This window comes from Adiantum capillus-veneris, unplaced genomic scaffold (genome assembly GCF_014529385.1).
Source record: "Adiantum capillus-veneris isolate H3 unplaced genomic scaffold, ASM1452938v2 Hic_scaffold_33, whole genome shotgun sequence".
Taxonomy (NCBI): domain Eukaryota; kingdom Viridiplantae; phylum Streptophyta; class Polypodiopsida; order Polypodiales; family Pteridaceae; genus Adiantum; species Adiantum capillus-veneris.
Genome location: NW_028221440.1, coordinates 3,098,029 through 3,119,985, shown reverse-complemented (window position 1 = coordinate 3,119,985; position 21,957 = coordinate 3,098,029). Strand labels below are relative to the sequence as shown.

The window sequence follows — 21,957 nt, the reverse complement described above, 5'->3', positions numbered from 1 at the left end:
GAAGCAATGGGCAGTAGAAATTTCCATCCGAGATCTAGTAATTGATCCATCCTGACTCTAGGTAGAGTCCATCTTGTCAAGATGGAGAAAAATAGGTAAAAATAGGATTTGGATAATGTAGTGGCAACCTCTACAATCGGTTTCAACGTGTCGAGAGACTTGTCAATGACACTTGAAGTTGAAACAATTTGTCCAAAATTTTCGACAAAAGGAATTGAGAAATCCCATCCACCCAAATAGAGAACTACTACAAATGGTGAGGAAGCTGACAAATTTAGGTGAGAACCAACATAAAATAAGCCAAATTTTATTCCTGAATATTCAGTTTGGTAACCAGCCACTAACTCCTCCTCCGCCTCTGGCAAGTCAAATGGCAATCTCTCACATTCTGCCAATGAAGAGATGAAAAAGGCTATAAATCCTATTGGCTGACGCCACAGATTCCACCCCAAAAACCATATTTGGATTGTGTCTCAACTATATCAACTGTACTCAAGCTACCGGATAAAGATAGTCGACGGATTCTCCCGCCTCTATTTCAAAACCGTACATGAACTTAGATCTTCATACGGCTCCCCATCGAGATCATGAAGGGAGTAAATTCTCTAAATTGCAGATAAGAATCTACGCCCCCAATCAATGAGATTCTGTTTGCTATAAATTTGCTTCCGAATCTGTCTCAACCTCATCCAGTTTCTCAATTCTAGAAATTGTAATTTTTAAGCCCTGCATCTAAAAAAGAAAAGGTTGTACCCAACTTTGTTTGCATCACTTTTTCTCCTAAATTGCAGAATTTCAATGAGGGTTATTTCGTCCCAAACATTATCATTCAAGTGAATGGCGTTATACTCGAGAATGAAATGATGTAGATACACTACTCAGTTATCCCTACCGAAGCTGAGTCTATTTCATATGGTAAAGCGGGGAGGGGAACAAATGTGGGAAAGGTAGAGATAGGTACATCTATAAATAGATCTAAATATCCAACTTCATTCCCTTCTTTTTCCAAATAATTTGTTCTACGTATACTATTTAATTTACCCCCGCCTCGAAAATCTCTTGCGTATATTCGTGTTTCTTGCTCATCACTTTTTGTAACTCCAAGGGGGAACAGAAATTGACTGCCTCTTCCCATCCGCTTCGAGACTGGAGAGTGAATCACAGCCTTGGGATCATGCCTCTTGCATCGCTTGGATAAGTTTTCAGTTCGTCCACGAACTATTGGGTTTGACTCCGCAACTGCAAAAACGCTGTTTGAGTTCACCCAGATAACTATTTGGTTATCATCTAACGAAATTTTTACTGTTATTACAAGGTAAAAACGTTTCTATCTTTTTCATTCGTGCTTGGCGAATCGCACGTAGGGATATCGACAGTACACATAGAGCTAGGGGTATTTCGTAACTGATAGATTGAGCCGCCGCTCTGAGACCGCCTAAAAAAGAATATTTATTATTTGAACCGTACCCTGCCACAAGAAGACCCAGGGGTACAATACTTGAGATAGCAATCCAGAAAAAGACACCTATTCCCGAATCGGATAATATGATATGTTGGCCAAAAGGTATTACCAAATAAGTAATAAATACTGGTGTGACTACGACAGCCGGTCCGGCGGCAAATAACCAGGCATTACCCTTAGCTGGAATGATATCTTCTTTTAAAAGAAGTTTAATTCCATCAGCTAGGGATTGAATAATTCCTAGTGGACCTGCATATTCTGGTCCAATTCGTTGCTGAACCCCCGCGGATACTTTTCATTCGAGCCATGCAATTACTGAAACTCCCGTCGTGACTCCCAAAACTAGAAGAAGAGTAGAAGCAAAAATCCAAATTGATTTGGAAAGATTCATTGTAATTTCTAACTCGTCAAAAAGATGAATTAGTTTATTTCTGCAAAATTCGGTACTATTTATCATTCTAACGATCAACCTCTCCCATGATGATGTCTATACTACCTAATATTGTCACAATATCCGCGAGTTTCATTCCCCTAATCAATTGAGGGACAATCTGCAAATTTGTAAAACCAGGTGGACGAATTTTCAATCTCCAAGGAAAGACACTATCATCTCCAATTAAAAAAATCCCAATTCTCCCTTAGGAGCTTCTACTCTTACATAATGTTCCTGTTTAGGCAATTTAAGAGTAGGAGAAGATTTCTTTCCGACAAACTGGTAGTTGAAACCGTTCCAATCTATTTTGTCTTTCTTTTGCACAAGACGCCGACCCTCTAGATTTTCATATGGACCTCCGGGAGAAGTTTTAAAGCTTGTCGAAGAATATTTATTGATTCTTTCATTTCGTCGATTCGTACTAAATATCGAGCCAAAGAATCTCCTTCCCCTGCCACTGAATCTGCCAATCCAGCTTATCATAACACTCATAATGATCAATTTTGCGGAGATCCATTGAACCCCTGAAGCTCGTAACGAAGGTCCAGATAATCCCCAATTGATGGCTTCCTGTCTGTTTATGAAACCTACTCCTGCACTCGTTTTAAGAAAATAGGATTTTTCGTAACTAATCGCTCATACTCATAGATTTTTGGCAGGCAATATTGGCAAAAATCCAAGCATTTATCGATCCATCCGTATGGCAAATCCGCGGCAACTCCCCCAATTCGAAAGTAGTTATGCATCATTCTCATACCCGTAGCCGCCTCGAACAAGTCATAAATCATCTCCCTTTCCCGAAATATATAAAAGAAGGGGGTTTGTGCACCGATATCCGCTAGGAATGGCCCGAGCCATAACAGGTGAGATGCTATTCTACTTAATTCAGGCATGATTACGCGTATGTAACTAGCTCTTTCGGGTATCTGAATATTTGCCAATTTTTCCGGTGCATTGACCGTAACTGCTTCAGTAAACATAGTAGCTAAATAATCCCATCTCGTCACATAGGGAAGATATTGCGAAGTTGTTCGATTTTCGGCAATTTTTTCCATTCCTCGATGCAGATATCCCAATATTAGTTCACAATCAACAACATTTTCACCCTGCGAAGCAACAACAAGCCGGAGAACACCGTGCATTGAGGGATGATGAGGACCCATGCTTACTACAACTGGATCAATATCTTCAAGACGAATACTCGTAAATTGCTTCCTCTCCACTAAATATCATAAACCTCTGTTGACCCGAGAATGAGACAACTGCTCCAATTACAATAGGCGATAAATCAAACCCCTGGAGGAGGCAAAAAGATAGTTTTTTCACGCTAACGTCCTTTCACTTTTAATCCACGAATACCTAATTTTGTTAAAACTCTTTCATATAAACCCGTATTTTTCTTGAACAAATAAGCTAGGAGACGCTTGCGTCTACCAAGTAATTTCCATAACCCTATTTGAGATGAATAGTCCCTAGGGTGTAATTCCAAATGGGAAGTAAGCTTCGAAACTTGGTAGGTTGAGTAGTAAATCTGAGAAGCAGTGAATCCCGTATTTACATTTTCACCCGGAAGCTGCGTGTGAATAGATTCTTGTTTTTTCATGGTAATATTAGTAGTAAGCACAACTTCGTCCCCGCCTTGCATCGATTATAAGGGGTTTGACTGCTAGTTGCAGCACTAATTCTCTTAAGATGAAAATCCAGTTGTTTAGGGGGGGTGGTATAAACATTCCCACACACACCCCATAATCACGACTTGAGTTACCGCATCTGATCTGACCGGCAAATGCTTTAACCTATCCATGAAATTCAAATTCGTGGATAATTGACTTCCAACTATTTCAATTTCAAGAATTCAACTTAGCAACTGAGTGTATGTCACACCCGGTTTTTTAATTTAGAGGAATAGGATACATTCGGATTCTAAGCGTTACAAATCGACTTCCAGTCATAACGCCAACGCAGGATCTGCCTGTACAGGCCGCTTCTTCTAATCGGTGACTGGGCCATAAAAAACGTTTAATCTTTTGAATCCTGATCGGTCTTGGGAGATGGTAAAGGGTTTGTTTTTTCTCAGCATTGTCTATTTTTTTAATTCTTGATATATATTGGGAATATTCTATTTTTGGGCTCAATAGACAATAGAGAAATCGAAATTCCCGCCTACGTCGCGGAGATAAAAGGTCATCGATGTTATAGAGGCAAGACTGTTTACAATTTCGTTCAGTTAATATATGTGACAAATTGGAAATATAACTACCGTTATATACATTTCTGTATAAACGTCTCCTAAATATACCTCTTAATCTCCCTTTGAATTTTAGCAAAGGGTTGATTATTTTATACAACAAATCTTGATCGTCAAATACTAGCCGCAAACGATGGGCTGAAACAACAGATAAGTTATGAAACATATCACGTTTAGTTTTTGCATTAAATTGCAAATTTAGCAAATCTGAATTTACTTCAATATTTGTACAAAGTGTAATCAAATCTTGGTCATCTCCTAGCATTCTCGTGAGAGAAATTAAGTTTCTAAATTTTTCCAATTCTGTTTCAAATTTAAATTTCCATCGAAAAATGTAGTCCGCATCTTCTCTTTCATCTAACGTGAGATCATTCAACTGATTCAATACCTTTTGGAATCTGCCGGATATGTCTAATACATATCTGTATCGGTAGTGATTTCTCAATAGAGGATTTTTTAACTGCTTTGCCTTTTTCTTTTTTTTTAAAAATATTTTTGTTTTTGCAATATCTGGATCTAACCACGATAGCAAATCAATTTGCAAATTCAAATTATTTTTGCTCTCCACATTAGAACTCAGAAAGTGAACAAATTTGCTAATTCTGTTTCTTCCTCCTCTACTACTTTTTTGAATGCAACTCTTGCAATGAAACCTTTGCTCCATAATATCTCGTTGCACAGATAAATTTTCCACATCGCCATTTTGTACGGAATCAATCAGTTAGGTTTTGTAGCAGGTTTCTATGTTTACGCAGTTTACTAAAATTACTAATTTTATTCCTGAGGAAAGATTTTTTTGTGTATATGGAATAATAACTGTGTAGCTTGTTTTGAGATACCTGATCTTTCAATTCAGTTATCGTATTTGTCTCAATACTACTAAGTTCACTCAAGCAAACTTTCCACTTCCGAGGTGCTATATTGCGCCAGGCTGTTAATGGTAAGTTATATCTGGAGAGAGAATATAACCATTCATTCCAATTAATTTCATCCAATTTGCAAGATTTATTCAAAAATCCCCAATTCTCTATAGACCTCGCAACCTTTTCATCAAAAAACTCTTCATCAGTTTTGCCAGTCTCCGTATCAAAACACATTGTTAAATCATTTACATGATTATTTCTTATTTCAGGACTCAGAAATTTTGTCGCGATTAAATTGTAATGGACGGGAGTTTGTTTCTCGTACATTTTGGGTTGATATAGGTTTGATACACCGTCGGTTTCAACATAGATGCCACTCTGTCTATTTTTTACTCCGCAATTACTGCTACTTCTTTTATCATTAACTAACAGATCCAGGTTTAAGCTGCCCCTCATACCGATGTTCCACATATCAATATAAATACAGGTTTGAGATGGCAAGTCAAATTGCAACGATTTACTTCTTGTTGATAAATTGCTTCCCTCATTAATGTTATCCAATATCCCTGCCAATTTTGTATACAACGCGAGGAATTCAGTGAAGTAATGAACAAAAATCCTGTTAATTGTGAAAGGCAAGTTTATTAGTACTGAAACAAATGTTTCAATTAATTCTCTGACAAGTAAATATAAACTTAATCCTGCTTCCTCGGAATCGACCAATTGCTTCCGTTCAAATTTGGTGGAATTCACAAGATTTATGTCACCTGATGTAGTATCGCCTGTTTCCAAATCCTTCGAAGTTATTTTGGAATATGGGTCATCTATTTTTTCGTCCAAAAGGTTTTTGGAGTCAACTGCAACGATACTCATTAAAAATTCTCTTTCTACCTGGTCCCGAGTAACAAGTTGTTTACGAGTAACATTAGCCGGACTCATTTCCCCACCAATAGCAATAAATCTCTCACTGTTTGAAATTACATTACAGTTAGGTTTTGTCTTTTCATTTACGTAATTGGTAGATGAGGTTTTCATCCAACTTTTCTCATCCAGACTATAGTCACTTAGTAATTTTCCACCTTGTCTTAGATTGGAAATAAGATTCAATTTCTTCGATGGAGTTGAATTCAATTTTGATACTTTCTCGAACCTAGAGTGAATAAATTGATAGGCTTGTTTAATTTGACGAGGCAAGCTTCTTTTACAAATCCGAATTAACTTTCTCCGAACAGGTTTCCAAAAAGAAGTTTTCTTTTGAATAGTTCCAAAAGGTATATCCGTCTGATACCCTAAAACAGTTAAATAAGTAAATTTGTGCTTCTTTTGCTTCAATTTCCTTTTGCTTTTCAATTCCCGGCTTTTAGATCCAATTTCTTTGTGTTTTCTTTGAAGAGTATGTTGTTTTTCATTCCCATCTGTGTGCCAAGGCTTCAGTTGAAACGGATACACAATTTTTATCTGAATACCTTCTCTTAACCATCGTGGAGGTAACTCATCTTGTGAAAAGTCTTCGCCATCAAACGTACAATTGATATGAATTTCTTTCTTCCATCCCGTCCAGTCCTTATTCCATTCGGAATTTTGACGGAGTAAAATACGTCCGATATTTTTCAAGACTATAAGTACTGGTAGTTTAATAAACTTTCGAAATCTGGATTGAAAAACTAGCATATATCCCCTTCCATTATGGATAGGACCTATGTCTGATCTAGCTGCTATAGCTGAACGAGTAAGCTTCGATTCACCGATTAAACTCCTTTTCGCTGATAAAGAGATATCTAGTAGTTGTTTCTGAAATTCGTAATCCGTGTCTTTTTCCAACTCACTAAATTTTTCTTCACGGCTTGAAGTTGTCAGTCGCTCAATAAGTGATTGAAACAAGATTGTCCTTTCTGCTGATCTGAGGAAAAAAGACGAACGTATTTTTTCTTGAAGTGCTTTCCAGAGCAAGGTCTTTCGCCTCCTAGAACGCATAGAGCCCTTCAGAAATTTTCTACGGAAATCAGATACTTTTGCATATCGCTTCATTAATCTTTCTGATCTGGGCTTTCCTTTTGCGAAAGTGATACCCACATTACGCAATTTTCTGTAGCGAAAATCGCCGTCTCCTCCCCGGTATATCAAAATTATTTTCAAAATACAGGATAGTATATCGAGCCAGATCCATACTCAAATTCCCAATTTTATTTAGTCTGCGTATTCTCCGTTCTACATTTGACAAACTCTTAGAACTTTTTCTCAAAAAGGCTTTGAGTGGAGATATCCAACCAAATCGGTGACAGCATCCCACCTCTAAGTAGGTCAAAAATAAGATATGGTCTTCATAATCTAAATCCATTATTTCTTTCCAAGTAACATCGAGTGTGGGCGAAGATTTTATCTTTTTCAAGATATTTTGTAGATCGTAGTCGTATAAAGCTCGATTTTCAAATATAAAATAGAACATGCGTTTACTTCTCGACGGCAAAGGTTCCCACGGTAGCGGATTTCCATATCCATGTTTCCATCTCCGATCTTTTGTGAAAATCTTATCCTTGATAGCATTTATCCTGACAGTTTTTTTTGCCTTTCTATTTTTTCTTTCCGTCGCCAATTTATCCCATTCCCATAGACTCAAACCCAAGTCATCTTCTAACAAAAATGTCTGTGAAACTGGAATTCTTATGCGGAAGTTATTGACAAAGGGGTCATAGGTGCGGGGTATTCTCCTCCTTTTACCGCCCATCAATCTTGTTTTTCTACTCATCGTCTTTGAGAATGAAGAACCAGTGTCTAACAACTTGATTTGATCCGTTAATTCTTTCTCAAAGAATTTTGTTTTCGCTAATTTTTTTGAAACCCAATTTTGATATGATAAACGGATTCCAAAAGATCTACGGGACTTTGCCATCGATTGATACATTTCTTTCCCAAAAATTGACAAACTGGGCAATGCTAGAAAAGATAATCTCTCTTTACCATCAGTTAAACATTTTTCAAAAAAGTATGTGGATGTTCTCCCCTTATAAAAAGTATTATTCATGTGGAATCGACGATTTTTGACAAATCGATTACTCCGATTTGCCCTAGAGGGATCAAAAAAAGAAGTGGGCCACGGTTTATTTAAAAAACCACCACAATAGATCCGAATATTCAGCAATTTCCCAAAGATTCATTTCTCTATCATGAGATTCATTCATGAACTTTTTGGTCCAAAAAGAGACCGGAGCTCTACCCAAATATGCCACAGCATATGAGATGGAAACAATACTAAAAGTTGCATATATAAAACGTTTCGCCACTAGATATAATATCGGGGAATCCCCTTTCACCCGACTTAAAAGTAGTCTAGAAAAAAAATTGAATGCTGCCTGACCAGTTAACCAACCCATAAAAGTAGATACCATAAAAACTGTATTGGTGCTATACCTGAAGAAGTATAGATAAATCAGTCTTGTTAACACACTATTTGGTAACATTATTGGGTTCAATATTTGAAAAAAGAAACTTATCAAAAATAATCTAGCTACTCGTGAGTCACGTAATGATGTCACGGGACGCAAAATCTGATAATTTGGAAAATCCTTGATTACCAGACAAAAGAGAAGTGTATACGGTATTGCCACAATAGTTAGTAAATGTGGCCTTAGCAGTAATAGATAAATTGGCGAGCAGTAGATTGATGATGCAGTTATTAGTTGTGCCAATACCGACCCACTGATAGAAATTAGCCCACTTAGATTCCCACCCAAAAGAAAAGATCTCACACATAGGATTTGCGAAGGTCCCACGGGTAATGTTGTAAGTAACCCATAGTAGAAACCAAGTAGCATATAGGGATCCATCAGTTTTGGCCAGGGCAGTGACAACAATATCTTTGTATTCGTTGCAGCTTTTTTGATGTGTAGAAAATTTTACTAATTGTTTGTAGTCTCACGTACTTATTGCTTGTTTATTAAAATCTTTCTTAAAACTCTACCTTCCAACATTTCCTTTAAATCTACTTCTATTTCTACCAGTACCAATAGTATTAACGTTATTATACGCGGAAATGCAAGATTATTCAAGTGATTCCGGGAAATTTTGAAAAAAAAAAAGTATGATTTCCCTCCTTAATCGTTTTCAAAATTGTGGAATTGACAAAATTATTGATTAAGGAATTGAGTAAACGGAGTTAAATATCTCTTCATAGTGATTCGCTACCAATTGTTATGTATTTTTAAAAAGAAGATTAAATAAAAATTTAATCAATCTCCTGTCGTTTGTTTTGATAAGCTGCGAAAACCTGGGGTTATAACACCCCTACGTCGCAGCGGACGAGTAACTAGTTCGAGGATGTCTCGAACGCTACTGAATCCGTGAATTTGTGCAAATGTGAATTCAACTGACCATTTGGTATCTATATTTCTAGCCTCCAAAGGATTAGCATGAGCCATTCCCGTAATAGCCAAATGTGGTTTAAGCTCATGCATACGTTGTATCTGTCCATAATTGTCGGGTTTTTTCAACAATCCGGGGTAGGGGGTGTTTTCATCTTCCGGCAAGTATGTTGTAAAAACAAAAGCTCAGCAGCTTGGTATCGTCTATCCATATAGGGAATTCCTACTTCGTAAACAATCATTCCGCATCGAATTAAAAATTCTTGCCAAAGAAATTTCCAATAAATTATCTCCCGTAAAGAATACGGATTTACCATTTATTACCTGGATATAATCTTTGACATTTTCCCATATTTCACTTTCCCTATTTTCTAGACCGTATGACTTAATATCAAAAACTGAACAAATTTTTCGATCCAGGCGCGTGTGCCATCCGGACCAATTGGGAAAGGTGCTCCAACTAACTTACATTTCCGGCGACGCATAAATGTTGTTGCTGTACGACTCAGAAAAGGATTCACTCCGCAAACATAGATACCCTCTCCTAAGCCGGGGAGTTCCTCGTATTTCTGCGAAGGTAACCAACCTGAAACAGAAATTGATTGGCGTTTCAATTCTAAATTCAGTTGCGAAGCTATACTGGAGGATAAAGAACCAAAAGCACTAAATTGAATCTTGTCAATTTACTCGCTTCAAAGGGAGATTTGTTAGTAGTATGATTATCAATACGCGCCATTTCATCAGTCCGGTTCTTCAAGTTCGTTGTGCAATGTTTGTATTCCGGACAGCGATGCGCCATGGCAGCCAACGCGGTATCTTCCCCCTGAGTGAAGGCGTAATCCAATCCATTTGCTCGTGCAACTATTATAGGTATTCCAATTTGTTTTTCCAATTTTGGCGCTATACCTTCCAAATCCATTTTTATTATCTCTGTAGTACAAGTGCCAATCCAAATGATAACACTGGGATTCCTATCGTCTCTTATTTGTAAGCAAATCTTTTCCAACTCTTTCTGATCATTTAACTGAGCTGAGATATCGCCCTCTTCCAATTCTGCCATTGCATATCGAGGTTCGGCCAAAAATCATCACTCCAAGAGCATTTTGCAAAAAAAAATAACCACGAGTTTTTGTACCCACTACCAGGAAAAAACTATCTTCAATTTTTTGGTACAACCAAGCTACACAACTAATTGGGCAGGCAGAACGTATGGTAATTGCCGGTTTCACATTCGAAAGCAAGAGTCTCCGGAGTTTTCATGAAAGTGTTTCCTTAGATTAGAAAAGTGTGGATGTAAATCCATCTATGTATAGACACAAAGATTTACTCTCTTCATCATCGAATAATTGTAAAGTCAAGCGGAACATCTTGGTGGTCATATCCACCATCACTTTCATTTGTAAAGGTGGAATTTAAATAAAAATCAGAGAGCAAGCTAAACAATTCTCTATCTGGAATTTCCCTTGGCACGACTCCCTCTGGCTCGGATAAGATTTAATCTGCTATATTCAAATGAAAATCACGAACATAATTTAAATTCGGTTGATATTCAGCCATTTCAAACAAGGTTTTTCCTTTCACTCTCGATACGCGAATATCTTCTACTAAGGGCAATACCTCTAGTACAGGCATGGGCAAGCTTCTACATATTTATCAATAAGATCTCTTCCGGATGTTCGGTTTCCAACTAGACCCGCTAGTCGCAAGGGATGGGTATGTGATTTTTCTCTAACTGAAGCGGCAATACGGTTTGCCGCAAATAGAGCGTCGAAGCCATTATCAGTTATAATAATGCAATAATCCGCATAATTTAAGGGAGCGGCAAATCCCCCGCAAGCAACATCTCCCAGAACATCGAATGAATGATGATGTCATATTCGTAAAAAAAGCATTTAATTCTTTCAAAGGTTTTACCGTTTCTCCCACAACGTACCCGCCGCATCCTGCTCTGCAGGGGGTCCTCCAGCTTCTACACGATCTACCCCCGCGTAACCTCTATAAATCACATCTTCGGGCCATACATCTTCATAGTGGTAATCTTTCACCTGTAAAGTATCTATAATTGTAGGTATTAAAAATCCTGTTAGTGTAAATGTACTATCATGTTTTGGGTCACATCCAATTTGTAAGACTTTTCTTCCTCTTCTGGCTAAAGCTATCGATATATTACAGCTATTGTTGATTTTCCAATTCCACCTTTTCCATAAACTGCTACTTTCGTTTCACGAAACTCCAATTCGCGTTCATTTCTCCCGACTATTTTTCATCTTCCCCATCTTTCTAATTCTATTTTGCTTCCTCTATTCCCCCTAATTCTAGTCCTCAAAATAAACGTGGAGGAAGAATCCCGCAACTATTCTACTACGCCCCGGAAGGGGGGAATAATAGAAACCACTCATTGGTGATTGATCAATACGAATCTTGGGGAGGGGCTTGCCAGGTTGATCTTGACCTCGTCTCGGCCGGTTGACCCCCCCCCCCCCCCCACCCTCCACGCCCATGATTGGGGGGCCCTCCATTCGAATGGGATTGCTATCGCCACTACCCCCCCCTATAATGAATGGGGGCTAGGGAGTACGCAAAGTTTTTGCAATGGCAAAGAAAGCTTAACTCCTTCCAGATTTGGAATTGGCTTCTGGAAAATAAGGTATTCAAGCAAGTGTGTATGGGACTGAATCCCCTACCATTTTCCCCGGTAGCTCAGCGGTAGAGCGGTCGGCTGTTAACCGATTGGTCGTAGGTTCGAATCCTATCCGGGGAGATCCGTATCTACGTCAAGAATTTCCACTAATACTAATTAGGATTAGGAGAGCTGTATTTCACATCACACATATGCCAAATCAAGTTGGCGTGACCCACCAACCACTGAATGGTTTGCTATCGCGCTATTTTAGGCCTCGACACCAACGAATGGAAACGAGAATATTGGCACGTTCCGTTCTCCCCCCCCCCCCACTTGACTAATTTAATTGGCCCATTCCAGTCATTCGATACACCGGATTGATTTAAAGTGGAAATTCTTAGATTTCGACGCCTCAATGAGATCCTTGGAGCTACTTGGGGAGGGTGAGGGGGGGGGGGGAAATCCAAAATCTTATCGAGGATAGTTATTGGGAAGACAAAGAATTGTCTTCGTTCGCATAATTCCTGCGGAATAACCTATATCACTCCTTCCAATCCTACCTCTCAGTGGAGAGACTCCTAATTCCTATAGTAACTGTTCTCCAACTTCTTTTCTTTTTGAAATGCTATAATTAGATTTTCCGTATCAGTAAAAGGAAAATAGAGATCTTCCTCCTACTGAGTGAGTTGGCTTCCAATTCTATGGCTAGAGATCTAAACGGAGTGGGGAGTATCTAGGTGAGGAAACAACAGTTGTTTCATGACATCGAACTTTCATGAAGGAATTGTTTCATTGTTCAATCCAGTGATGCTTTACCAAACCGAAACGGATTGGATAGATATTCATAAGTTTCAAGCAACATATTATAAATAAGAAAATCCCGAAATGGGGAACGGTTCCGTCTCAGCCATTTGTTTCTATGAACCAGAAGCCTAAACCGAAGAAATCGTTCCGGGAAATCCTCCGCTACCGCGTAGCAACCCAAACGAACGGGAGTAAATATCTGCGGATATTGCAGATGTATATCTACGGAAGAGGTTTCCCTGACGTATTCGGAATCTCGCTCCTCCTCTTCCAGAGGAAGATTATTCCGCCGATTGAGAGATGAGTCGGGTTTCAATTTTGGATTCTCTTCGCTATAGAGGAAAAAATCTTTAATTTTATTATTTGACATCTTCTGAAGGCGCTGCCTTCTCATACCGTAAATGGTGTGAAGCCTCCGTGCCAGTTCTTTCGTTGACAACAAGTTGCGGCGCAGGGAAGGAATGTTAGGGTCTGGCTGGAACAGAAGCATGGGGTCCCAGATGAAGCGCCCCCCGAAGAGTCGAGTCATTTCATTCAATCGATCACAATGTGTTTCATACTCATTAGATGAATCGCCAGAGATTCCCAATTCGAGAAATTGCTCACGTAACAACATATTATCCAATCGGTTTTCCAATCTTTTAATGGAATTATCTGTTCCATTAGTGACAGATTTCTCGAAGCTGAAAAGATACCCGCTTTTCTCGCGCCACTTACTTCTCTTTCCCCTAATCTTACTGAATTCAAAATCTTGTTGGGGTATGTAATTCTGATTGTAGTAAAGAAGAATTAAGTTATACAAATGGTTGGGTTCGGATAATACCCCCATCAATTCGTAAGTCCCGCTTCGCAGGAAACGGAGACGCCAAGCCTTGCGGGACCAAGTAATCTCACGCGATATCTCTGCCGCTGAGTTTCTTAATTCGGGTGACTGTTGCATCTCGAAATCGGTTAGACTACTAATTCTCCCTCTTTTCAGAGATTTGGAAGAGCGACTTAGAGAGGTTACACCTGAGCAATACTTGGGTTTTCCAATAGGAAGAGGGGGAGGAAAACTATTACTGCGCCGGCTCTCTCCCCTACAAATTTCCGGACGTGGGAAATTATTCGAGAGGTTTTCTAGGACGCCACAAGCTAGGTTTAAGTCATTCTCTACGAGTTTGTCGATAACAATGAAATTATCTTCTTTTCCCCTATCCATTTGGAACGAATCGCGAGCTACTAATTTGGCTATTAGCTCTGGGAGATGCAAAAACATAGTGAATTCATCAATTGTTGATTCGGTTGTTGAAGGTTCCACATACCAGTTAGACAAGTAATAAAATCGCATTTTTAACTCGTCACGACCAATAAATGGAAAAGTTGTGAGAGAAATATCTGTCAAACTATTCTTTACTTCTGCCATCTTGTAGGAAGAGATTTCCCATTCAGAATTAGATTCCATCTCATTGCCCATATCACTAACAGTCGAATGTTGCCTATGCAAAGCTAATCCAATTGTGTTGCTACATACAAACTTTCTCCCTTTGGAAGTACCTATCAATAACGCTTCATTAGCGAGAAGAAGTAAATCTCGTTTACTATAACCTGCAGTTCCAGACACAGTACTCTCAAGAAGAGTCGGATTAGCCCCTACCTCGAAACCTTTGATACGTAATAGAATTGACAATTCTTTCTGACGTTGACGCCCATTGGACCTCCGAAAATTTATTAATTAGTTTAACCGATTCGGAGCTACTGAAGCTGGATCTATCCTCGCAGGTACGTGAGTCGTGGCAATAACGACATTCTCGCGGATGTCGGAGTTGCCGAGCTTGTGACCAATACTCTTCAATATTTGGCAAAGTAGAAATTTGGGATCAGCTTCTAGCTTATTATACGAACGACAAATATTCAATTCATGAATATCTTGAATCCATAATGTACAAGGAGACATTTCTTTCGCTATTTCAAAGACGATATTTAATCGGTGTACGCTCTCTTTCGAGATGAAATTTCCACGTACATTATTGAAAAAAGATCGGTTGTATATGAATTTTTTGAGTGGTAGTTTCACCACTGGAAAGTAGGAGTTGGATGCTACATCTCTAATAAGAGAGGATCTGCCAGTTTCTACAGGTCCTACTAGCAAAATTCCTTTGGATGGTAATAATCCCGATTGGAGTGAAATAGGTATGTCACGACATGGCATATTTAGTAGACTGTCTCTTCGCCTTGTTGTTGCCGAAAATAGAATATCTCTCCCAAGGGCGGAAAAAGCCCACTTCTCCGCAGGATCCAACTTACGAATCTTGTGACCCAATAGATCATTTTGCCAGAATTGAAGTAAGTATGCCAAAACGTTGGATCTATCTTGCGGGTAAGGTTCATGAAAAATCTTGTTGCTCGATAAATCATAATTGAATTTTGATTTCGATGCATACCTGTAGAGAATCTTAGTCGTTACCAAATGTTGAGTCAGTAGTTCTTTATTACTATCTAAAATATCAGAGCTTTCTCTACGAAATATCCACGAATCAATTTCATTTTTCACGAAAAGGAAAAAAAGTATATTACTTACACAATTCAAGAATCTATTGAGAGAATGAATTAGTAGATCTCTTGTTAACATTTAGCTTGTCGGGGGGGAATACATTACCTTTCTCAAATAGGATCCACGCATTGGGTCTGTTAAATAGTCAATAGTAGCAAAACGTTTCCACAAATGAAAGGAATTGGAACCCGAAACGGCAGACAAAGGATGTTTCAATGACAGGAGAACAAGTAATATTGAGAGGATGCAGCAATAGGAGATAGGCCTATTGGAAAATTGAGATACCGACCATTCCCCCGGATGTAAAATCTCCGCTTTATCAGGGATTTTTTCGAGAATGAGAAGATCTGTCTCGGATGATATAGTATTAATAGAATTGTTTCCGAATATCAATCCTAGCCTTTGCAGGCTTCGGAGTAAATAGCCCTTCGCGCTACCTACTAAACCCCTAGCAATTCCTTCAGAAATTCTACGAAGATCATGATTTGAGTCGTAACTTATCTTAAGTACTATTTCCGGATATGCTTTTGTAATTAGATCGCAGAAGTATCTCCACCAGGTGGGGGTAAAAAACAGGGGTATATAATCTCCCAATAAGCTCCAATTTTCGCCGATACTGTCTCTCCAGAAAATCCAAGAGATCTTATATCTGTTCAAATCTTCTGATAATTCATTGAAATTGATGAAATGGGACGGGCAAGTAGCTTCTTCCCGGGCAGATGAATCTGCGAACCCCGCATCTTGGCGGGTAACATCCTCCCCAATTGATCCCGCTATAAATCTTGATGTTACGCCATTGAATAATGAGAATCTTAGCGACCAATAAGGTGTATCCAATTTTTTCGGTTCCCAAAAATACTCAATAGACAACCCGTTTCGATAGACTTGACTCGTGGGGGAACCATTTCTCGAGTCTAATCCATCTTTGAAAAACTTCTCCGAATTGACTCGATCTAATACCAGCAGATTCCGACGAGGTTGGGTTCGCTGATGATCCGACCACGAGTCGGAGTTTCTCGACGCCTCCTCCAAAGAAACTCCATCATTACTACACGAAAATAGGAACGAGTCTGTCGCTTCACGGGGGGATGAGCTCAAACTTGCCAGTAACCCATTCAGATCCGAAATAGAATTGGGAAGTCCATCCAAATGAGTTACTATGGTCGCGGATTCATGCAGGTTAGGCGAAATAAGTTGAATTGGTGTGAGTAAGTGATCAGCTACCTCCCCTGCCGTTTGTTTCGAAAAATTGGATGATAACGAATCTGACAATTGGAGGTGAATAAGTGAAAGGATATCAGATGAGGAGATGGCTTTCTCGTCGGAGCTCAAATAAAAGTTTTCTAACACGTCGAGATAACTATTGCTACAGTTCCCGACGAAGAAACCCCTTTTGATTCTCTGGATAAAGTTGTTTCCAGCCCGGCTCCGTATAGGTGAGTTGTTTATTTCATCCATTTGATCGGAAATGTTTTTTGGAAGACTCTCACCAATATTCCTAATTGAATTCCCCCCACGGCTTAAATCACACACAAACAGATTCCAATTTTGTCTCCCCATAATAGAAAGAGCCTCACCCGAGAATCCTGCTCGGATAGCTTCGATGCAAGACAACCCGAGAGAGGTGAAATTCGACGCAGGTTTTAGCGCAGTCGAGGAGCCTACCGATTTTTCACTTGTTAACAGTCTAGACTCGACTAAGAAACTTTTTCTTTCTTCAAGAATTGTTTTGAAAAGAAGTATCTCTTCGTCAATGTAACCATCGGATAAACTTGAGAAAAAATCAAGCTCAATACGATCCATTTTGTTCAATTTTTCAAAATCTATGTCGTCCAATTTTTCGATGCAGTAATCAACGGTATCTATCAGAATTTTCTGGCGAGTAGCCTCAGCAACAATCATTTTGGAAAGAAATAACACATCGAGAAATCGGTGAAAATATTTCTTGGTATGTCTATTGGTACTACGGAGACTGACACCAGTCTTATTTAGCAACTCGTTTCCCACTAGTGACACACGGCAGATTAATTCTGCCAAGTTGTACTTCATTGCTTCTCCCAAGAATTTCTTAACAGGCGAAACATACAAATTCCGTGTTGCATCGAGCCGTCTATACAGATTTGATTGAACATTCCTACACTGACCAATATGGGAGGTAACATATTCGTTCGATAGACGCTCTACGTCATCCTTCCACTTGAATACTGTTTCTTCAGTTGCAATTCCCGTGAAACTGATGTATACTCTGCCACCCGTCCAGCCATCCAACCAATATTTGATTCGGAAGAAATATTCAGTGGATAACGCACAAAAATAATCGTGGAGAAGAAATATGTATGTTGAGTAGAGAGGTATGATTCTATTTCGCCCATATAATCTAACTAGAGAATAAATTGAATCTAGGTTCCCCCCTCCTTCCAATTCGTCTAAAAAATTAGTATTTCCATTTTGATTAGTTGTTTCCCTAGGTATCTCTAAGGATGCTTTAAAATAGGTTGGGAAAATCTCAACGAAGTCGAAGTATCCGCCACTTGCTAACCTAAGTTTCTTGCCAGATATTTTGGTAAACGGCATATTTTTTTTCATTCCCGATGGAAAAAAGACTCTCTCGGATTTGATCCTATTACTGACGTCAATAACTATTTTCCCACCAAGAGGAAGGTTTGATTTCCTAATTATCGAAAGGAAGTTGGTGAGTCGGTTTATTAATTGATTTCTAACTTGTGAATAAGCATGTAGAACGGGAAAGCCTCCCTCATCTTCTCCATAATCTAATCCAGATATAGAGTTGCGAAACAATATTGTTTTCTCACGAGACGTAAACGAATACAAGTTGGAAAAGACTTCTTGCTCAGAGGGAAATGCCGATCCGTCCCTCCGGGGATCGGCTGAATCTGCGGATTCAGATTCAAAGGGGTACAATACTACGGAACTTAATGAATTGTTTCCCAACCGTATTGCTTGTAACCGACCCAGATCTTGCTTGTCACAGATTTCCCGGAGAAGCAACGAATCAAAATTGTTTTGGTGGCAGTCACTTCCGTTTTTGGAAACTACCAAGTTTTTATAGAATTTGAAAAACCTAACTAAATCTTGCAGATACCTACCCCCACGAACCACTTGAATCCCTTCAGTTTTCCCCTTGAATCTATCCCCGCCAAATAGTAGGGAATCCCTCCTCATTATGCGTGCCTTCCACCTACCGGAAGGCAAGGGAGTCGTGACATCATAACGGATTTCTCTTTCCTCCTTTGAAGAACTTGCAGAAATTGAAATATCTTTGTTCAAACCTAAGTAGTAGGGCTCCAGTATTTCTCTCTTCCCATCTCTTCCGACGGATAAAAATCTCTTGAATTGGAGGAAGCAATCGTAGGAGAAATTGCCATAATTTTCCGTCTGTTTCTTTCTTATCCCCTCACCTCCATCAATGACTTTTGCTAATACAAAACCCCTATCAATCGAATTTTTGTAACTCAGGCAATGCATAAAAATTGGTATCGCCAGCAACATCAGCATTTCCAGGGTGACGCCACTACCCCTCATTATTGAATGACGCAGATTACGTAGAAACAGTAAACTTAGAAATCACAAGTCAGATAATCTGATGAAAGGTTCAGCAGTGGAAGCTGGACTAACTACAAGTTCTTCGAGATAGTGGTTTTTCAATGATTCGGAGAAGTAGTTTAATGCATCGATTTCTAAGAAGTCCCAAACTTTAGATGAATAATCTCGGCCCCTTACTCCTCTTCCTTTTTCTATCACCTTTTTTACCATAGCTTTTTCCCATATTAGTTCTGAGACTACTTATCTATCTATTTCCCATATTTATTATACTGAGAATTTCGAACATTTCAAGATGTGATGGAGGAAATCTATCAGACGAGTCTGGTTCTTTCCGTAAATAGTTGCATCCGAAGCTGGAATGAAATTGGGAATTCTCAGATGTTATTGTCGAGGAGACCCGCATATATCCCACCCAACTCGGCAAATTTTCCCTGCCTTAAGCGGGCGGAGCAGTAGTATTGAATTACTCGGATGGGCGAACGACGGGGATTGAACCCGCGCGTGATGGATCCACAATCCATTGCCTTGATCCACTTGGCTACGTCCGCCCCTTTTGCCACTTGCTTTTGTTAAGGGGCTCCCCAAATGTGAACGAGATCCATCTGTTAAGCTAGATAGCTTATTTGGATGATACACATCCATATTAACTGCATGTATCTAACAAGACAACATAGAATCTGCAAAATGAGGAATGTACTCCCAACTCCTTCTACCCAAAAGATTGAAAGGTTACAAGAATTCAGCGAATCAAATTAGTAACTCTTTTCAATTAGGAAATCCCGGAAGGATATTCCAATTCTTCGTTCTTCTCAATTCGAGATGGGAAACTGATGACCGTGAGATTGTGACAGTCCGTTATCCTCTCCCTTTTTGCTCCACCGTACGGACCTTACCTTTTCCTTTTCATTGGATACCAAACTATATCTTCTTAAATTGAAGGGTTTGGTATCCAGCTGTGCTGCCTAACCAGACGGATATTATCCGTTTATAGAAGGGGCGTCGACAGAGGCTAAGTCTAAGGGGAAGTTATGAGCGTTACGTTCATGCATGACTTCCATACCTAGGTTGGCGCGGTTTATGATGTCAGCCCAGGTGTTTATAACGCGACCTTGGCTGTCAACCACAGATTGGTTGAAGTTAAAACCATTCAAGTTGAATGCCATAGTACTGATGCCTAAGGCGGTGAACCAGATACCTACCACGGGCCAAGCAGCTAAGAAGAAGTGTAGAGAACGAGAATTGTTGAAGCTAGCATATTGGAAGATCAAACGACCGAAGTAGCCGTGAGCAGCTACAATGTTGTAAGTTTCTTCTTCTTGACCAAACTTATAACCTGCATTGGCAGACTCATTCTCAGTAGTTTCTCTAATCAAACTAGAAGTTACCAAAGAACCATGCATAGCACTGAATAGAGAGCCGCCGAATACGCCAGCTACACCCAACATGTGGAAAGGATGCATAAGGATGTTGTGCTCAGCCTGGAATACGATCATGAAGTTGAAAGTACCAGAAATGCCCAGAGGCATACCGTCAGAGAAACTTCCTTGACCAATTGGATAGATCAGGAAGACGGCGGCAGCAGCTGCGACTGGAGCTGAATAAGCGACAGCAATCCAGGGGCGCATACCTAAACGGAAGCTTAGTTCCCATTCGCGACCCATGTAGCAAGCTACACCAAGTAGGAAGTGAAGAACGATCAGTTCGTAGGGACCACCATTGTAAAGCCATTCATCGACGGAAGCTGCTTCCCAGATTGGGTAGAAGTGTAACCCAATAGCTGCAGAAGTAGGGATGATAGCGCCAGAGATAATGTTGTTACCGTATAGCAAAGAACCAGAAACGGGCTCGCGAATACCGTCAATATCTACGGGAGGAGCTGCGACGAAGGCGATGATGAATACAGAGGTTGCGGTTAGTAGGGTGGGAATCATCAAGACACCAAACCATCCGATGTAAAGACGGTTTTCAGTGCTGGTGATCCAGTCGCAGAAGCGACCCCATAGGCTTGCGCTTTCGCGTCGTTCTAAAGTTGCGGTCATGGGAATTTTTGGTTTTCGAAAAGGAATTAGTGATTCCCCAGGCTAGTAAGCCTGTTACTATGTAGCATATCACAAAAACCTATCCGTGTCAACCAAAATCGATTGAGTCTCTAGAATTCTTGGATACAGAGGCTTTTTCCCCGTATCTCAAAATTTTTTGTCACTTATTTCACAACCTGGATTCCCTAAAACAAGGGGAGAGGGAGAAATGAAATTTCTCTCCTAGGTAATGCACGCCCCTAATCAATTTTGGTCTCTAAAAAATAAAAAAAAAAAAGAATCCTGCGTCAAGCCTTTTCATGGACGAAGCACTCCGCAGCTTTGCATCGGCCAACGTATTGTAAATATTGGAATAATTGACGAACTAAGGAGGAAGTAGTCGTCAACCCCTCACTCATCCATCTCTGCGTAGTGTTTCTCGATTCCCCGATACTTGCGCCCCGATTCCAATCCACAACGAAAAGATTGTGGATTGGAACTAATCTCATCTAAGCAAAACTAACGGAAGTGGGCAAAAGCTTTGTTAGCTTCCGCAACTTTATGAGTCTCTTCCTTCTTCCGTATGGCACTCCCAGAATTTCTGGCGGCATCTATCAATTCATCACTCGACCTTAAAGCCATACTTCGACCTGAGCGTTTTCGACATGCGATCAATGACCACCGGATGGCCAAAGCTTTTCCTTTTGCAGGTACTACTTCAATGGGAACTCGATAAGTTGATCCACCCACACGTTTGGTTTCTGTGACTACATCGGGAGTTACCCCACGCACTGCCTGTCGCAGAACAGACAGTGGGTTCCTATTTGTCTTTTATCTAATCCGCTTCATAGCCTGATAAAAAATCTGATAAGCTAGTGATTTTTTGCCGTTTTTCAGGATACGATCAACTAGCATGTTTGCCAATCGATTGCGATAAATTGGATCCGATTCGATATTTCTAATTTCGTTCGCTACACTGCTCCGATGTACCACGAGTTTACAACTACGTCAGACTTCAACCAATTTTTTTTTATGTCTTTTCCCGGCGGTG

At 39.7% G+C, this 21,957-nt stretch overlaps 1 protein-coding gene and 1 non-coding gene across 2 annotated transcripts in view; one reads left to right on the top strand and one right to left on the bottom strand.

Moving 5' to 3' along the window:
• Positions 1–12,053: 12,053 nt before the first annotated feature.
• On the top strand, positions 12,054–12,125 carry TRNAN-GUU (transfer RNA asparagine (anticodon GUU)). The gene has a single exon. It is a non-coding gene; the product is annotated as a tRNA-Asn (tRNA).
• A 9,300-nt stretch (positions 12,126–21,425) lies between these two features.
• LOC147417001 (uncharacterized) overlaps positions 21,426–21,957 on the bottom strand; it is a 2,189-nt gene continuing 1,657 nt past the window's right edge. The window contains exon 2 of the mRNA XM_086507917.1: positions 21,426–21,697. Within this exon, the coding sequence (XP_086364043.1) occupies positions 21,426–21,697 (272 nt within the window). The remainder of the gene's footprint in view (positions 21,698–21,957) is intronic.